The sequence below is a fragment of the Dermacentor albipictus genome, chromosome 6 (genome assembly GCF_038994185.2).
Source record: "Dermacentor albipictus isolate Rhodes 1998 colony chromosome 6, USDA_Dalb.pri_finalv2, whole genome shotgun sequence".
In the NCBI taxonomy this organism is placed as follows: Eukaryota; Metazoa; Arthropoda; class Arachnida; order Ixodida; family Ixodidae; genus Dermacentor; species Dermacentor albipictus.
The window spans coordinates 75,475,792-75,494,543 of record NC_091826.1 but is presented as its reverse complement, the minus strand read 5'-3'; the positions used below and the strand labels follow the sequence as shown (position 1 = coordinate 75,494,543).

General features: G+C 50.0%; 1 protein-coding gene across 4 annotated transcripts in view; it reads right to left on the bottom strand.

The window, feature by feature from the left end:
• LOC135897120 (calcium-activated chloride channel regulator 1-like) overlaps window positions 1–18,752 on the bottom strand; it is a 255,364-nt gene that overhangs the window by 165,683 nt on the left and 70,929 nt on the right. For all 4 annotated transcript variants that reach the window (XM_070520850.1, XM_070520851.1, XM_070520852.1 and 1 more), the window contains one exon: window positions 7,228–7,337. In XM_070520850.1, the coding sequence (XP_070376951.1) occupies window positions 7,228–7,337 (110 nt within the window). The remainder of the gene's footprint in view (window positions 1–7,227; window positions 7,338–18,752) is intronic.

The window sequence follows — 18,752 nt, the reverse complement described above, 5'->3', positions numbered from 1 at the left end:
GTTTGAGCAACGTTGCCTAGCCCAAATGGCATGCGCACATACTCAAACAGGATGAAGGGTGTAGTAATGGTTGTTCGAAATATCGGCAGGCTTAACGGGGATTCGGTGACGGGCTTTCACAAGGTCCACTTTACTAAATATTTTGCATCCTTAGAAGTGGCCTGTGATATCCTGGATGTGTGGAAGGCGATAGCTATCGTGGACCATGTGAGCATTGAGCGCCCGGTAGTCGCCAAATGGACGCCAGTCACCTGGTTCTTTCTTTGGCACCAGGTGGAGCGGGAGGCCTAACTACTGGATGAAGGGTCTCGTCATGTGCAGGGTCTCGTCACCTCAGGAAAGTCATCGAGGATGCCAGCGTACAGGCATGGTAGAATCAGCGTGCGTATGCCAGTGTGAGAGACAGCAGACAAGACTCCAGGGATGGAGAGTCCCCTCTTGCTGTCAATCAGGCGACGGAGGCGCATGCTGGCGTCGAGGCCGAAATGGGTCAACAAGTCCGTGTGGAGCATACGCTGATTGACGTCGGCTGGAACCCACTGGAACGTGCGCCACAGGCCAACTTTGAGAGTGAGGGACCATAGACCGTGCGCGGTGATATAGTTTGCCGCGCGGACCGTAGGACCACTGGCATGGGGGCTTGCACTGGCGGGCGCGGTGCTGGAAAGTGCAATGATACCAGCAAGTAGGGGAACTTTGACGACAGCATGAACGGGGACTGTTCAGAGAAGAGAGACAGCGGCTGGAACGTGAGGAGGAGCCGCACTAGTCATCACAGGACTCACAAAGGGTGACGATGTAGACGGCGACCTGGTCGATCCGGGGCTCTAAGCGGGCCATGATAGATGATTCTGGTGCTGGAGAGGGTGGCGACAAAAATAAAAGTCGCGCCGTGGACTCGAACAGCAGGCTGGACGAGATGGTCAAGGGTCAAGTCTCCTGCAGCAGCCAACACAAGGCGGGTGGACTGCGACAAGCACTGCAGGTAGAGCTCCTTCAACAGCGCTCCGTAGTAGCGCCTTGTCCTGTCGTCTTTCTTGTGTCTGTCGTTTTGCGCTAAACGAAGTATTCATGGCTCCGTAGCCGTCAACGTTGCTGGAGTCAAGAAGCCGTCACATGCTATTGATCAACTGGGGAGGGTGGTGATCTCAAAGCTTCTGGAAGGCGAAGTGCAATATACTTGGCTTCAGTTGATGGTATGCGGCATCCCCCCAAAGGAGCAGCGATTACGCCCACCAGCTCCTGAGCAATCTGAGAAGACAGCTTAGCAAGTAAGCGGTGATATCGAGAAGTCTCCGAGGTAATGCCGTGTAGATCGAAGGGCGCTTCTACCTGGGTGAACATATTTTTTGGGTCGTTGCGCCAGAACGCGGGCAGGCGATGCTGTAGAGCTGCGACGTCCTGAGGGCACGAGTTACCGTCAGGCGGAAGGTTGCGGCAGGGCGATAGGCAGCTGGGTTCAGTCATCTCGTAGTCCGGAATCACCAACGTCAGGAACCGAGGGGTTGCAGCGGAGCGCCAGACCAGAGGACCAGCGTAGCAGGCTCTTATAACGGACTAGCACGCCCCGTGCTTGCGCCGCGAGCGCGCGCAACCCCACTTTATTTTTGCCATTTCTTCAGTGACGACAAAGAGCGCCGAGCTCTAGCGTCCGCGCGTAGTGGCGTTAGTGGGTGCTACAATACTATTCATGTTTCACAAAAATGAACCAAGTGGAAACGCAACACTTGCTTCAGCTGGTTTCTTATGCCATCTTCGACTGGTCGTTTCTGAGCGCTCTGGAGCGCTCTCGCGAGCGGCGTTGTCTTCGGCTGGTTGAAAGAGGGTGCCCGCCCTGCGTTCGGCTGGTTCTTCTCGATTGCTCTCCTCCACCTTCGAGCACTCTGAGGCGCTCCGAGCCCGGTCGTCGGAGCAGTCGTCGAAATTGAAACGTCATCGCAGAGCCGCGTTGCTGCTGTTGGCGACGGCCCACCGTAACCTAGGCAACCTAGGCCACTGCGACGAACGCTCGTCCCGTCGGCGCGTCCGCCGGTTTTCCCGGCAGCGCCGGGAGCTTTCGATAAGCGAAACATCGGACGTTGGTAGTAGTCACGTGGTTTAGCATCTGCCATTGCCTCTACCGAGAGCGAATGGCACGTTTGGCTTGCGCGCTCGTCCTCTACCTCTGAGCTCGGGGAACGCCGGATCTGCCCGACTCTGCTCCGGGGGATGGAAGCGACCAGCCGAAGGTAGCATTAGTACGATGATTTCGTGCAGCGGCCGGCTTCTCGGGGTCTTTTCGAAATATTGTGGCGAGCTTCCTAATAGCGTCATCATCACATCATTCTAATAATTCGCAGTCGTCGGTGGCGTCAACTCCCCCAATTTTCCAAATCGCCATTACAAAAGAATTACGAGCAACGCACCATAGATGTGACACTGACATAGGTATGGTGCATGAGCGAGAAAAGGTGTACATGCATTGCCGTTCTCCCCATTGCCACAAGCCTAAAGGAAAAAAGAAACATGAAGCATTAGCTGGATTTGAGCATTCTCGTAAAATAACGCAATGCTGCGCAGAGTCAAAAGCGCGCGAGAAACGAAACTGATGGTTTTTTGTCGTAGCGACACGCACATACGGAGCCTCAAAATGTATCGCTACTTTGGAGAACGGTCTGCTGTCTCTAGTAACATCGAATCAATTATTTTATTTTTCACTATACTGGCTTGTTTCTTCCGCCGAATTTTACAATGGCACAAGCGCAAATCATATGGAGCGAGCCAAGGTTCCTTATCGCGCCAGCGAACTCCACCAAGAACCAGTGTATCGCCCCCACCAACCATTTCGCCCCAGTGCACATCATTGTAGCCAGCGTCTCTTCCAGGGCGTGCCAACTATGCAGTATCCAAGCCGTTGGGGAAGAAAAAGAAGCGCCGAGCAATACAGACGTGGAAACATGGGCCCCCAATTTCTCAAATGTTTTCACCCGTGAAATCACCTCTGATCCTCCGAAAAAGTTTACCAATCGACGTGCAAATTGCCGTGCATTACTCCGATATTAAGCTTTTCAAGGTGGCTGGACAATTTCCCATTTTCTGAAAATTCCTGTCATCGGACCGAACCACCGCTCTGCTAGGCTTAACGTCGACTACTAGCCAAACGGCGCTGCCACTGGAAGGGCCGGTGATGGCGCATATGATTGTGGAATGGGACGGTTTACCCCCCGGAGAGTTTACTGAGGAAAATGGCTGGAAAAAAGCACCTTCGAAGAGATCGAGTGCAGTAACTGGCCGAGTATACCGCAGCGTACGCACTTCGAGTCTGGCTGGCCACTGCATCAGCGTGTCGTACAGGTTGAAGACCAGTGGGGATAAATGGAAGAACCGGATAGTGAGCGCACTCCAGCATGGCCACTGATGCCGAAGGAAGACATTAAAATTGTGCTCCGACCAATGGGAGGGCCTAATATAACCAAGACTCGGCCCACCGTCATCGGGAGGGCCATCGTTGAAGCGGTCAGGCATAACCAGTCGCGGACCAGCGATGACGTAATATGCCCCAACTATCAGCAGAATATTATGATTCCTAGCACACAACGCGGACAAGTACTCAAAAATCAGGCTGATCCCAATTGGAGGCAATGACTTCGAAGTCAGCCGCTGCGAAACGGCTCCGCACGGACCCAGTATTCCCAACTAGATGTGGCTCATAGACATGTCGACATACGACAACTGACCTCACTTTTGTTCGTAACACTTCGGAACCTATCTGGGCTAACTTGCACCGTGACTGGGGTAGCGCTCATAATATATTAACAATCGCGTTACGGATCGGACACAACAGACCAAGCTAATTCCCGGGCCGGTCGTACACTGGGACGAATTCCGTAAAATCAGAAAGAAAATGGTTATTGGCCAAGTGAACCGCACATCTGGACCGCACAACTGAGGAAGGACGTTGGCGCCGCGACCAAAAAGGTGCGAACGGATCTCCCTGTCGACAAGATGTACCGCCGATTGGCGCACCTCATGGAAGCTAAACAATCCCTACTCGACTGATGGAAGGCTCAGATACTCGATCGTTGGCTGAGAAAGAAAATTGTCGAAACCAATCAAGCGATAGAAGAGCATTGCAAAACACTCTCTAAGCAACAGTGAGATGAGGTTTGCAACTCTGTAGATGGCGGAATGAGAGAAGCAGGAACCTGGAATCTACGGAAGCGCCTACTAGGCGAAACCAGCACAAAATCGAATCAACGCTACGCGTTAAGTAAAATATTGCGCATGGCACAGAATGACTTATCCTAGTCAGAAGTTATTGCACGGCCGGTCCTATCCTATCCTATCACCTATCCGCCGAGGATACGCAGCAGCCGCCCCCTCCTCGATTGGAATATATAGGAACAAGCATCCCAACTTCAGATGCTGAGTTTACAGCAGAAGATGTTAGGGTGACTTTACAGGGCCTCAAAAGGAAGATCTGCCCCTGGTACTGTCAGTATAATAACATGCTCCGCCATGTGGATGACCACTCCATGAGCACTTGACACAACTAATTAATGACATGTGGAGGGGAGGTGACGTTCCTGGCAAATGGCAGACTATCCACACCATTTTAATCCCTAAACCGGGCAAGCCGCTTGGCCTCGTGAATCTATGACCAATCTCACTCATATCGTGCGTGGGAAAGGTTGCTGAACATGCAATACTCAATCGATTAGCTCGGCACCTGCAAGAGCACGATGTTTACCCTCACACGACGATCGGCTTCAAACCTGGTCTATCTATGCATGATGCCACGCACCGACTCAAGAATAAATAATGAGCCACAAGACAAGGTACACGATAGCAATACTGGGACTAGGTATGGATAAAGCCTTTGATAATATCCCAACGTTTACACTCAAAACCATTTTGAACTTCGGTCTGCGTATTCACTTTCATCAATATGTCGAAGCCTTTTTCAGTGGAAGGATTGCCACGCTCAAAGCTGGAGACGTGGCATCACATACAATGAAGCTAGCCAACCGAGGCACACCCCAAGGAGCGGTCATGTCGCCCACTCTTTTCAATATTTCCAAGATGGGTCTCACCAGAAGACTCGAAGACATCGAAGGCACAGAACACATTATTTACGCTGATGACGACACAATATGGTGTACTGGAGACAGCGACGGAGAAGTAGAACAAAAGTTCCAAGACTCTGTAAGCGTCACTGAAGAGCACCTCGTTCCAAATGAACTGCGATGCTTACCCAAGAAATCGGAACTCCTACTATACCGACTTAAGCGACGAGGCCGCAAAGCGAGGGGATGGCTTCCTCGTAGGGAGAACGACACAATGCTCTATAGCAGCAGCGAAAGCGTCATTCCCAAGGGTGGGCTCCACGCGCGTTCTGGGCTGGGTGACAAAAGCCAACGGATCCAATAATCAAGTGATTGTACGTATCACTTAGAAACAGGACAATGCAATCAGGCTTACCAAACGAGTAACTAACCACCGACATGGGCTTGGAGAAGACAACGTCATCAGACTAGTTCACGCCTTTGTGCTACGTCACTTCGCCTATGGAGCCATGTACTAGTGGCAGAGATCCGAAAGAGTCAAACTCAATGCATTGTTAACGAATGTAATTGAGGTAGCTTTTGGGTTACCTATGTACACAGAAACTGAAATATTCATGCAACTATGGCTGCACAATACACTGGAAGAAATGGGTGAGGCACAAGAAAGAGCGCAGTTCGTTAGACATCCCCAAACAGATTGGTGTAACAATTACAGAACAACGTAGTAACCCTAGAGAAATTCTCAAAGAGCTGCCGAACAAAGCAGAAAGCAAGCCAGAGCCAAAGCCCTGCTAGCGAAAGCTGAAAATCAGACTGAAGAATGCTTCTTCGTCGACGCGGCTTTCATGTCAAATAGACGAGACTTCACAGCGGTCCTTCTGAACGGCAAAGGTGAAGTCAACTCGGCTTCGACGTGCACCACAGAACCAGAAATTGCAGAACAGGTAGCCATCGCATTGGTACTTTTAGACACAAAGAGATCCAGGATCCACAGCGATCCTTGGGCAGTCGTCCGAGCATGTGCCAAAGGAGTCATGTCGAGACAGGCCCTAGCCATTCTCGACGCAAAGGTTGTCAAACTCCACACGATCATCTGGTTTCCTGCTCATATGGAAGAAATCGCTGGTGTTCCCGCGAGTCTCAACGAATCTCCCCGCAATGCTACATGAGGAATTGCCGACCGCGCAGCCACAAGGCAAGAAGATTCTGGGGTTCCAGATTGCAGGAATAACCTCCTCACGAGCTAACCAAGCACTTCTACGTAGGACGCAGGGTCTTCACCCCTCCACAAAATAAACTAAATAGAGCTCAGATCATTACGATAAGGCTATTGCAAACAAGACCCTATCCGAAATGGCTTCTAATCAACAATATCTATTCCAAGTTCTCTACACCTACGACACGCTATCAATGTAACGACACCACAGATGTTATTCTCATGCTCTGACATTGCTCTGAGTTACGCTGTGACAACACTGAAGCGCGGTGGGGCACAGCTCTACGCATTCTCACATTCGAAGAACAGCTAGGGGCAGTCCAACGGGCCCGCGAAGCCGCCCATAGGCTTGGCCTTTCGGTCCCAACTTGGTAGTTTCCCGCATCGGTCGGGGAAGCTAGTGCGACATAATGGACCACAGTAACGATTTCCATCCATCCATCCACACCGTACTAGCAAATTCTAGCGCACACTAGATAAATAAAGATTCTGTCGAAAAATGTCCTTATTTTACGTTGCACGACACTGCAAGACGGTTAGGTCATAATAAGGTGAGCCTAAATTGTGTGTTGTACAGACACGGCAGCTCGATGTGCATTTCTATCAAGCGGCCGTGTTTAGGTCAGTAGACAGCGCATTAGACAGATCAAAACAAAGAAATTTCTATGCTTTCGATTGGTGTGCTTAAATCCCTTTGCTCAAAGGAATTTTGAGCATTTTGCTCTTTACTATCTTCTTTCCGATGCACCGTTCCTGTACTTAGCGAAGCTCGATTTCATAGCAACTACTACACGTCGCGAATTCCCTGTGTGGCAAGCGGTAATTCGTGAATCTACCCGCATTTTTGTGATTCCCTTTGTCTAGCCATAACTTAAGAAGACTTTTCGAATATCTATATAAAAGAATTAAGTGTAACTTTATCACCTTTAAAGCGCGCACAAATTAAGTCAAAAGATTGCCACCAACCTTTCCGTCCGGCGTGCAGTAGGTAAAAGGATAGTTGTCGTCATAGACGCTGCCATACTCTTCGAACACGCCGTACCTGAATTTCGCCCATGCGTGAACGAAGGCATACGCTGAAATAGAAAACGCGATGAACACTTTGTTAACGAAGAGTGGCGGTGCGGCGCTGTTGCTATAGTAAATATACGTTAACTAGGTGCCTCTCTCGCTTGACAATAATGGATACCATACAAGCATCCCTTGGCTTCATCCAATCTGTCTACAAGATATGCTGCTTCGGCTTTTCATTTATGACAAAAAAACGGCGTGGAGTTACATTAGAATTATTTTTGATAAACGACCTGCACAAAGTGATATTAATCATCAGTCTATTGTATGCCCACTGGAGGACGCAAATTTCCCAATTCCACCGCCAGATTTAGTCTTTTGCCTTCCTCGAGTGCACTTCCCTTCTCTTGGAACTAATTCTGTAAACGTAAAGGTCCACCGGTTATCTAACTTACACGTGACCTGCCCAGATCCATTTTTCTCCTAATGTCAATAAGAATGTCGGCTATCCCAGTATGCTTTCTGATCCACACCATTCTCTCCCAGTCTCTTAACATTAAGCCTAACATTCTTCGTTTCATCGACTTTTGCGCGGTCCTTAGCTTGTTCTCGAGCTTCTTTTTCAGTTTCGAAGTTTCTGCCCCATATGTCGGCACCGGTAAAATGCACTGATTGTACACCTTTCTTTCAATGATAATGGTAAGCTTCCAGTCAGGATCTGAGAATGTCTTCCGTATGCACTCCAACCCATTTTTATTCTGTAAATTTCCTACTCATGATGGGGATCCTCTGTAATTGATCTAGGTAAGCTACTCCTTCACAGACTCTACAGGCTGACTGGCGATTCTGATTTCTTGTTTCCTTGTTAGGCTATTTATTATCTTTCTTTTTTGCATATTAAGCTTCAATCCCACTCTTACACACTCTCTACTAAGGTCCTCAATCATTTGTTGTATCTCGTCACCAGTGTTGCCGAACCGGACAATGTTATCCGGAAACCGAAGGTTGCTGAGATATTCGCCGTTGAGGCTCACTCCTAAGCCTTCGCTGTTTAATAGCTTGAATACTTCTTACAAGTACGCAGTGAATAGCATTGAAAATCTTATCTCCTTGTTTGACTCAGTTCTTTATAACAATCTTCCTACTTCTTGTGGAGGAATATGGTAGCTGTGGGATCTGTGTAGATATTTCCCAATATATTTACAGAAGCGTCCTGTACTTCTTGATTACGTAATGCCCTTATGACTGGTGGTATCTGTGCTGAATGAAATGCCTTTTCGTAATCAATGAGAGCCATATAGAGAGGCCGAATGCTGTCTGCGGAATTCTCGATTACCTGATTGATGACATGGATGTTATGCATTGTAGATGATCCCTTCCTGAAGCCAGTCTAGTGCCTTAGTTGACTGAATTCCAGTGTTGCCCTTATTTTATTGGAAATGATGTTTGTGAACATTCTCACGGCCTAGTCGGAGACGGGAAAGCCGGTGTAGAGGATGTATAAAAGTACTTTATCAGAGCCGTGAACGCGATGTCGTTGTCGTCTGTTTTCCTACCCGCGCGCTACTTCAGCGTCGTTTTCATCGCCTGGCACATAACCGCGGCAACCATGTAGCATGTGGCATTTGCCCCGCCTTTGAAAAAAAGGCAGCGTCCCGATGTCCTAACCTCCGCAGGCAGTGCACAGACGGTGCAAAGTTGAAGCCATTAGCAAAAGCATGGCTTAATATGAAGCACGTACCCGCCGTGGTTGCTCAGTGGCTATGGTGTTAGGCTGCTGAGCACGAGGTTGCGGGATCGAATCCCGGCCACGGCGGCCGCATTTCGATGGGGGCGAAATGCGAGAACACCCGTGTACTTAGATTTAGGTGCACGTTAAATAACCCCAGGTGGTCAAAATTTCCGGAGTCCCCCACTACGGCGTGCCTCATAATCAGAAAGTGGTTTTGGCACGTAAAACCCCATATATTATTATACGAAGCACGTGCACAACCTCGGGTAGATGCCGCCGGCGTTTGGGGCAGTTTTGACTGTCGGGGACAACTTTAAAATTCACATCACTGATGCGGCTCAGAACAGTGTAGTGCCCGAAGTATCGACGCAGGAACTTCTCACGTAGCCCCCGACGACGAATAGGAATCCAGACACACACCTGGTCACCGACGTTGTGCGTGACGGGTCTGTGCTGAAGATTGTAGTGCCTGGCATCTTAGTTCTCTTGTTCTTGGATTGGCAAACGCGCAAAATTCATGGCTCCCTCTGCGCGTTGCGTAAACCCCTCGGCAGCAGTGTAGTCTCCACCGCACCCGTGTTGCAGCATTGCGTCCAACATTGTTGTCAGTTCCCGGCCGTAAACGAGGTTCAAAGGTGTCACGCGAGTTGTCTCTTGGCGAGCCGCGTTATACACAAATGTACGATATTGCCACATGGTGTAGCAATCGGCGCGAGCCGTAGCGACAACTCCGCCACCGTTTTTCAACGATCTCCGAAGGCGAGTGAGGAAATCAGAGGTTTGGCAAGCACCCCATCGACGACCGCTGTGCTACCACTGGGGCGAAGCTGGCCATGTGTATCGGGAGTGCCCCTACCGACGACTCGGACTGCGGGGTTTTTCTATCGATTCACCTCGACCTAGGTTCGGCCAAAGACCACCCGACATCGCAGAATTCCTCGAACAGCAGCGAATACCGGGACCATCGCAGTGGTAGTCATGCTCACCCTCACCGCGGCGATATTTCCCTGCTCGCGATACCACCTCCAGGACGACGCAAGCGCGATCTCCAAGTCAACGCCGCGAAAACTGATGTCAGGGACTTTCCTAGGCGGCGCCGCTGATACTCGACGCGCTGAAGACCTCCAATCATGCCGACCGCAGAATAACGAAAACACGATGACGCCAGAACCAGTTTCCGCGAACAAGATTTCACTGGACATACCTGTGTTGATCGACGGCAGAACAGTGAGTGCACTTGTAGATACCGGCGCCGATTACTCTATTCTTAGTGTAAAACTGGCGAGCGTTCTGCAAAAAGTTACGTTGCCCTGGAACGAGGCACCAGTTTGTACGACAGGTGGCCACGTCGTCACACCGTTTGGTCTATGCACGGCCAGAGTAGAAATTCGCGGTGCGGCTTTTCTCGCCACTTCTCTGGTTCTACGCAAGTGTTCCCACGATTTCATCCTTGGGATGGACTTCCTCCGGGAATATGGCGCCATTATTGACCTCCGCGAGCGCTGCATCACTTTCTCGACACAAAGGGCAACACCGACCGACAAGAAAGGTTTCCGACGCTTCCTGGGCCTTTGCGCATACTACCGGCGTTTCATCGAAAATTTTTCGAAGATGGCGGAGCCGCTGACTCGCCTCATGAGGGACGATGTATCGTTTGTCTGGTCCTCAGAGCAAGAGACTGCTTTCACCAATCTTCGACAGCGTCTGGTGTGAGCACCAGTTTTGGCCCACTTTGACGAGGAGACGGACACGGAAGTTCATACAGACGCCAGTAACGTTGGTCTTGGTGCGGTGCTTCTACAACGGCGTAAAGGTATTGATGGAGTGATCGCCTACGCAAGTCGCACACTATCGCGTGCAGAGACCAACTACACCACCAGGGAGAAAGAGTGTTTTGACGTTGTATGGGCGCTGGCCAAATTTCCACCTTAATTTTACGGCCACCCATTCAAAGTTGTAACTGATCATCACTCGTTAAGCTGGCTTGCAAATCTACGGGACCCTACTGGACGATTGGCATGGTGGAGCCTACGTTTGCAGGAGTACGACGGGACCATCGTGTACAAGTTGGGCCGCATACAAGAAGACGCTGACGCACTCTCGCACCTTGCCTTGCACTGCCCGTAAAGTGCAACCACCTGTATATTGATTCAGGTTGCATACTCCAGCAGGGTATACGCGACAATTTGGTAAAATCTCCTCCCAGTTCTTGTGGTCGACGTCGATGTACATACTCATCATGTCTTCCAGAGTCTTATTCTTATTATAACGTTCTGTCAGCCCATTGGTTTGGGGATGACAAGCCGTGGTCTTAGTCGCAGGACGGTATCCAGAAACGCTGCCGTGAACGCAGTACCTCTGTCTGTTATGACCACTGCGGGAGCGCCATGCCTTAGGACGACGGGTTCGACAAAAAATCCCGCTGCTTCGGCTCCCGTTACCCGCTGGATAGCCCCTGTTTCAGCGTATAAGGACAGATAATCTGTGACGACGGCCATCTTTCTATTGCCGGCAGTAGACAGTGGAAACGGACCTACAAGGTCTAAGCCTATTTGCTCTAACGGCGCTTGCGGGGTGTGAACAGAATGCAGCAGTCCAGCGGCCTTGCCAAGTAGGGCTTTGCGGCACTGGCCCCAAGTCTGGATGTAACGTTTCACGACCGCGGCAAGTCTCTGCCAGTAGTACTTTAGCCTGATTCTTGCCAATGTGTGGGCGTAGCCCAAGTGAGCACACGTTGGCTCGTTGTGACAGGCATGCAGGACTTCGTCGCAAAGAAATACGGGATTGACGAGTAGGTAGCTGGTGCCACTAATTGAATAATTCGTTTTATAGAGAACGTCGTGGCGCAAGCAAAATGAAGGCAGCCCTCTGGCAAACAACCTTGGCACGCTGCTGGTCCTTCCCTCTAAGTAATCGATAAGAGGAAACAGTTCTGCGTCCTCGCGTTGCTGGCGTGAAACTCATCACTGACACCGTTGTTTCACCGTTGTCAGTGATGACAACGGTGAAAGACCGACCATACAGATATGGGCGAAATTTCAAGACGGCCCATACGAGTGCGAGACATTCTTTTCTGTAGCGCAGTAGTTAGCCTCCGTTCTTGATAACGTCCTGATGGCGTAAGCAATCACTCTTTCGGTGCCGTCCTGCAGCTGTACAAGCACTGCGCCAAGGCCGACATTACTCGCATCGGCATGAAGAATCGTCGGAGCGTCTTTGTGAAAGTGTGCGGGCACAGGAGTCTTCTGGCAGCCGTTGCCGTAGGTCGCGAAGTGCCCGTTGCTGATCTGCGGCCAACACGAAGGGGACATCTTCTTTGGTAAGATAAGTTAATGGCCATGCGATGCGCGAAAATTCCGCAATAAACCGTCGGTAGTAGGCGCAAAGGCGCAGAAAACGTCACACGGCCTTTTTATCGGAGGGTGTTGGGAAATGAGGGACGGCAGAGATTTTATCATGCTCCGGTCGGACACATTCACGGCTAACAATATGATCGAGGAATTGAAGTTCTTCAAAACGAAAATTGCACTTTTTCACGTTTCAAATTTAGACCAGCTCAGAGTATTGCTTCAAATACCGCCGTTAGTCGTTGTAAGTGTTCCTCGAGCGTGGCGGAGAAGACAATCACGTCGTCGGGGTACACTAGGGAAGTTTGCCATTTGAGGCCTCAGAGTACCGTGTCCATTAGTCGTTGAAACGTTGTTGGCGCAGAACACAAACCGAAAGGAAGCACCTGAAATCCTAAAGTCCGTCGGGCATCACAAAAGCGGTCTTCTCACGTTCTCTCTCATCAACTTCTGTTTGCCAGTAGCCCCTATTCAAGTCCATCAACGAAAAGTAACGTGCGTTTCGTAGTGTCGAGTGAATCACCGATACGCGGTAGCGGATAGACGTCTTTATTTGTGAAATGGTTGAATCTTCGATAGCCGACGCAGAAGCGCAGGCTACCATTCTTCTTTTTCACCAATACGATAGGTGATGCCCAAGGAGTCTTAGATGGCCAAATAATCCCGTCCTGAAGCGTTGTCTTCACTTGTGTTTGTATTGCCTCGAGCTCTTTCGGTGCTACACCATAAGGATTATGCCAAATTGGCCCGGTGTTGACTTCGGTGACAATACAGTGCTTAGTGAGCGGCGTCTGGCTAACTCTTGACGTAAATAAAAAGCAGCTCTTCAACTCATCGATGAGCACACGAAGGCTGTTGCGTTCGACACGTGATAAGGTGGGACCGACGTCAGCCACAGGGGCAGCCATAGCCAAGGTGGGCGCCGCATGCTGCACCCAGAGGCTGTCTTGTATTGGGGTAAATTCCTCGAAGGAAGCAACAGCCGCGCCATTAACGATGTCTCGACGTTCTCTGCTAAAATTCGTCAGTAGGAGTTCAGCATGTCCATCGAGTACATTAATTACGGCCCGGCCGATGGAAACGTTTTGACTCAGTACCAGTGCGTCGATGTGCGTACAGTGCGTACAGTGCGTCGGAAGCCATACTCTGTGGGAAAGTTGTCGCAGATCACAGGCACGAGGGAACAGCTTCGCGGTGGTAGCGTGACGTCGTCGTCGACGAAACATAAACGGGGTCGCTGGTGTTCCGTAGGGTCGACGTCGTCTCAGCTCGTAGAAAATGTAATGACGATGTTGTGGACGTTAATCACTGCACTATAGTGTCTCAAAAAATCCATTCCCAATATAATTTTCTTGCAGCAGTCAAAGAGAAGGACGAGGGTGGTGACGAAGGCTGAACTGGCGATTGCTATTCTGGCTGTGCATTTTCGAATCGGCGTCATCAATTCATCAATTGGCCGCCGGCAGTTTTGATGTTGGGCCCGGTCCACGGCGTCTTCACTTTTCTCCACCTGTTGGCCAGGTTTAGACTTTTCGAAAAATGTGGACCAGTATCGACAAGGGCAGCCACTTGGTGGCCGTCAGTGCGGACGACAAGATCGGCGCTTACAGCGTCGGTTACAAGGGGGTGTGGTTGGAGTCGTCGGAGTTTTATAGTCGTCGATTGTCGCCGATGGGAGCTCTTGGAAAGCTAGGTGGCTTCCAACCTCATCCCCGCAGATCGCTGCCTCGTAGTTTCTGCGGCGCGGGCTAGGGTACCATGCCCCTAGAGGCGTGAGGAAAATCGCGAGGGGTCGGTGGGGTGTAACGAGCCGAAAACGGGGAACGCGATCGAGGCGTCGTTGAATTTTCCGGTCGGGAGTTCGTAGAATTGCCGTCACAGGTATGTGCAGCTTCAAAAAGAGGGTAATTGCTGTTGGGAAATCTTGGATACCCGGCTGCGCGGTAGTGACACGCGTGGTAAACATATCCTGCTTCGCCACCCATGGAAGCATAGGAGGCGGTGGTCAGCGGTGTACCACAAGTCGGTCTTTTCGAAGCGGGTAGACGGCAGGGGATTCGCCGTAAGACCCAGGCGCAGCGATCGGCTACCGGCGATACGCCGTAGCTGGCGGCGGCTGTCGAAAATAGGGTGTCGGAGGTGGCGGAGATGGCTGCATCGTAGTGGTTGATGGTGTCAGCAGCGTCGAAATGGCGGGAGGTGGACGACAAACAGCTTCTGCGTGGGTTAATCGTCGGGGCACCGCCTGCCATTTGGGTGACCAAAAGGCCTGTCGAACTTCCTTCTGAACAATTTCAACGACAGAAGCCACCGCTGGTGCCTTGGGAGAAATTCCGAGCTGCCTGATCTCCTCTCGTGCAGTTTCTCGGATGACTTCACGAGAGGCGTGCCACAGTTCTCAGGTAGCATTGAAGCATTCCTCGAAAAGTTCTTGCGGTCATATTGGCTGTACCGCTGCTGTAGTGCGCGTTCGATAGCGTTGGCCGCCTTAGTGAATTCGGCCATTGTCGTCGGTGGATTCCTCACGGGTCCGGCAAACAGTTCCTCCTTCACTCCGTGTAAGATATAGCGCATCTTCTTTTCTTCAGCCATCTGAGGGTCCGCTGTGCGGAAAAGGCGGGCCATATCTTCTGCAAAAATGGCAACGCTCTCGTTTGATTCTTGAATACGCGATTCAAGAAGGCGCAGCACGTTGTCTTTTCTGTCGCTACTAGTGAATTTCTAGCAGCTTTGTTGCGGGAAGCCATCCCATGTGGTGAAACTCCTCTCCCGGTTAGCTAACCACGTCAGCGCACTGTCTTGAAGAGCAAAATAGACATTAGCCAGATTTTCGTGGGAGCCACAGTCATTATAACTGGGGACACGCTTGAATTTATCCAACCAATCTTGGACATCTTCAAAAGCATCACCATGGAGACTTTGTGGGATCTTAGGATTCTGCGGGGTCAGCTACAATGGAGTTGCAATGGCCATGGCGGAAGTAGGTAGAGGCGTTCATGCAGGGTCCTGCAAAGGATTGAACTCGGACGTCAGGCCTAGCAGGTGGTGACTGTACCGGTGAACACGGGTTTCGACGAACGAAGGTGATGCCGCGTTCGATGTATGGCTCCGCGAAGGAGTGCCAACCATGAGGCAATCCTACCCCTCACCTCCACCAGTGCCACTGCCTAGTAGAAGACGGGAAAGGCGCTGTAGAGGACCTATAAAAGCCCTTTATCAGAGCAGTCAACGCGACATCGTTGTCGTCTGTTTGTTTTTCTACCCGCGTGCTACTTCAGTGATGTTTTCTTCGCCTGGCACATACCCGCGGTGACCATATAGGATGTGGCAATATTTTATATAATACTAGAAGCAAGCTAATAGACCTATAATATTTCAATTCTATTTCTCCTTTTTGTGGATTAGTATAATGTTTGTGTTGTTCCAGTTCTCTGGCAGCCCTGAAGTCGTGAGACAGTTCGTGTCAAGGGCTACCAGTTTTTCAAGCATTATGTCTCCTCAAACCTTTTATTAAATCGGCTGTTATTCTATTCATAATGGGAACAACACGAACAAGACGACGACAGAGTGAAAGGACACAGGACGAGCGCTGACTCACAACTAGGTTTACTGAAGCACCCATCAGGTATATAGCGACACAAGCGATCACATGGTCAATCCAGGCACGCAAAACCGGGACACGTCGTGTATACCGAGCATCTGTTATCGTATCAAAGCTATCTAGGTACGTGAATTCCTACTGAGAAAGCGCGATCGAAGGATCGCTAATGCATCATTGGCCCTAAGCATACTGATGTATCCATCAGATAAGTGTGGAAGCAGCCCACATTGAGCAAAAGGACTTCTCTTGTATTCTTGGAAGTGTACGGAAAAACACCAGGTACGGGCATTCTGATCGTAGTGCAGGGCGTGCAGGACTTCTGACCGGCGTGCTGCAAGCACAACGATCAAGTAGCTTGGACGGGCTGGGAAAAAGTTCATCGCCAGGACGTCATTTCGCAAGAAGAATGAAGAGGATCCGCGCCTAAATATCCTCGGGACAAAGTTGGTCTTGCCTTCCATGTACTCAGCAAGGCTTCTTATCTCGGGGTCTTCTAACTGCTGCTGGGAAAAGTCGTCTGTGCTTATTGTTGCTAAAAAGGCGTCATCGTCTTATCATTCTTGGGCGGAGGTTCCATGGGAGCGCGAGGCAGGCAGTCGCCATGAGAGTGTTTTTGTCCTGACTTGTAAATTACAGTGATGTCATATTATTGCAGTCTGTAGCTCCATGGTGTCAGGCGTCCTGAAGGGTTCTTTAAGGTCGCTAGCCAACACAACACCTGAAGGCCGCTTACGGCTTTGAACGGTCTGCCATATAGTTAAGGGGGAAATTTTGCTGTAGCCCTTATGATGGCAAGGCATTCTTTTTGGGTTGTAGAATATTTGCCTTCCGCTTTTGACAGCAACCGGCTAGTGTAAGCTGTCACATGTTCAAGGCCATCTTTTCTCTCGACTAGGCCGGCGCCGAGGCCCAGGCTAATGGCGTCAGTGTAGATTTTCGTATCAGCATCTTCATCGAATTTCGCAAGTAACGGTGGCGAATGCATGCGTCGTTTGAGTTCTTGAAATGCGCCAACCTGTGGTGTTTCCCACTTAAACTAGACATCGCATTGAGCTAGATGGGTCAGTGGTGCAGCGATGCACGAAAAGTCCTTGACAAAGCGCCTGTTGTAGCCGCACATGCCAGGAAAACTACGTACTGCCTCCTTACCAGCGGGCTGCTGGAACTTTGCGATGGTAGCTGTCTTCTGCAATCGGGGTGTACTCAGGCTTGCTGATGACGCGTCTCAGGAATAGCAGCTCTTCGTACGCAAGGCGACACTTTTCCGGTTTCAAAGTGAATCAGGAAGACTTGATTCTCTTTAGTACTGTTTCAAGGCACTTCAAGTGCTCGTCAAAACTTGCAGAAAAAACGGCATCATCCAAGACCACAAGGCTGGTTTGCCACTTCAACCCTGCAAACACCATGTCCATCACGCGATGAAACGCTGCAGGCGCCGAGCTCAGTGCGAATAACATGACCTTGAACTAACAGGGACATTGACGAAGGCAGTCTATTCGCGATCCCGCTCGTCGACTTCTATTTGCCAGTAGCCAGTCTTGAGAGACATTGATGAGAAGTATTCGGTGTTGCCGAGTTGATCAAATGCGTCGTCTATCCGTGAAAGGAGGCATACTTTTTTCTTCGTAATATTGCTGAATCGACGACAATCGATGCAGAAACGTAGGCTTCCGTCCATTTTCTTTACGAAGACTTCAGGAAATGCCCACGGGCTTTTTGATGACTGGATGATGCCGTCGCGCAGCATTTCGTCGACTTATTGCTTTACAGCAGCACGTTCTCGTGATGCAACTCGGCATGGGCTCTGGCGGAGTGGTCAAGCACACTCTTCGGTTATTATGCTATATTTTGCAAATGGCGTTTTTCGAATCCTTGATGACCTCGAAAAGGAGTCTTTGTGGCGTCGGAGAAGACATCTGAGCTTTTCCTGCTTACTGATGGGGAAATGTGGACTTATGTTGAAGTTTTGTTCGGGAACTATGGTCATCGAGGTAGATGCCGCAGAATCCAAGAGGACAAACGCGTTGCTGGTTTCCAGAATTTCCTCCATGTATGCGATCGTCACGCCTTTGTTGTTGTTGAGTCTATTTGCTACGAAATGTATGTAAAAGTGAATTTATCTGTAATGCCGCTCATTCACCACTTACGCACGTTTCTCCTCTACACGCAATATTCCTGTTAGGTCAATGTACCAAAATGATACAATTTTTTCCCTTTATTCATTACTTCTCTCCACCTTGCGGGTTTCCGCAGAACTACTACATCAAAATGATACATGCTTGTAATTTACTTTTTTTTTCAGCTGATGGCATCTGGTGGAGCTTCGTACGGCAACGACTGCTGCTTACCTGGTGCCACAACTTTAGATGAATGCACAAGAAGCCCACGAGCATTTATATAGAGCAAAATAAACATTTCATAATTTCAGAAGACGTCTTGCGTTTTCTTTATGAAATTGCACGTGACACAGATTCGGTGGAGATCGTTCGCAATCATTTTTACTAAATTATAAAACAGTTCAACGCTAAGGCCGCGCGTGGTTCAGCAGTAGAAGCAAAAAAAAAATAAACAAGTGCCGTGGCGTGGCGTGAACAAACTGGCCTTAAAAACGCGCGCGCTAGAACCGACAGCGGGAGATGTTAATACCATCCGCGTGGTGCACTTCAGTCAATTCGCCGCTGGGCTCTATGGGAGTGTCCGCTCTTGTTGAAATTTATTTGTCTCGATGATGTCCTCTCGCCTCCGCAACACCTGGTGCGGCAGCGTAACAACAGGTGTACCTTTCCTTCCCCTGCACCAT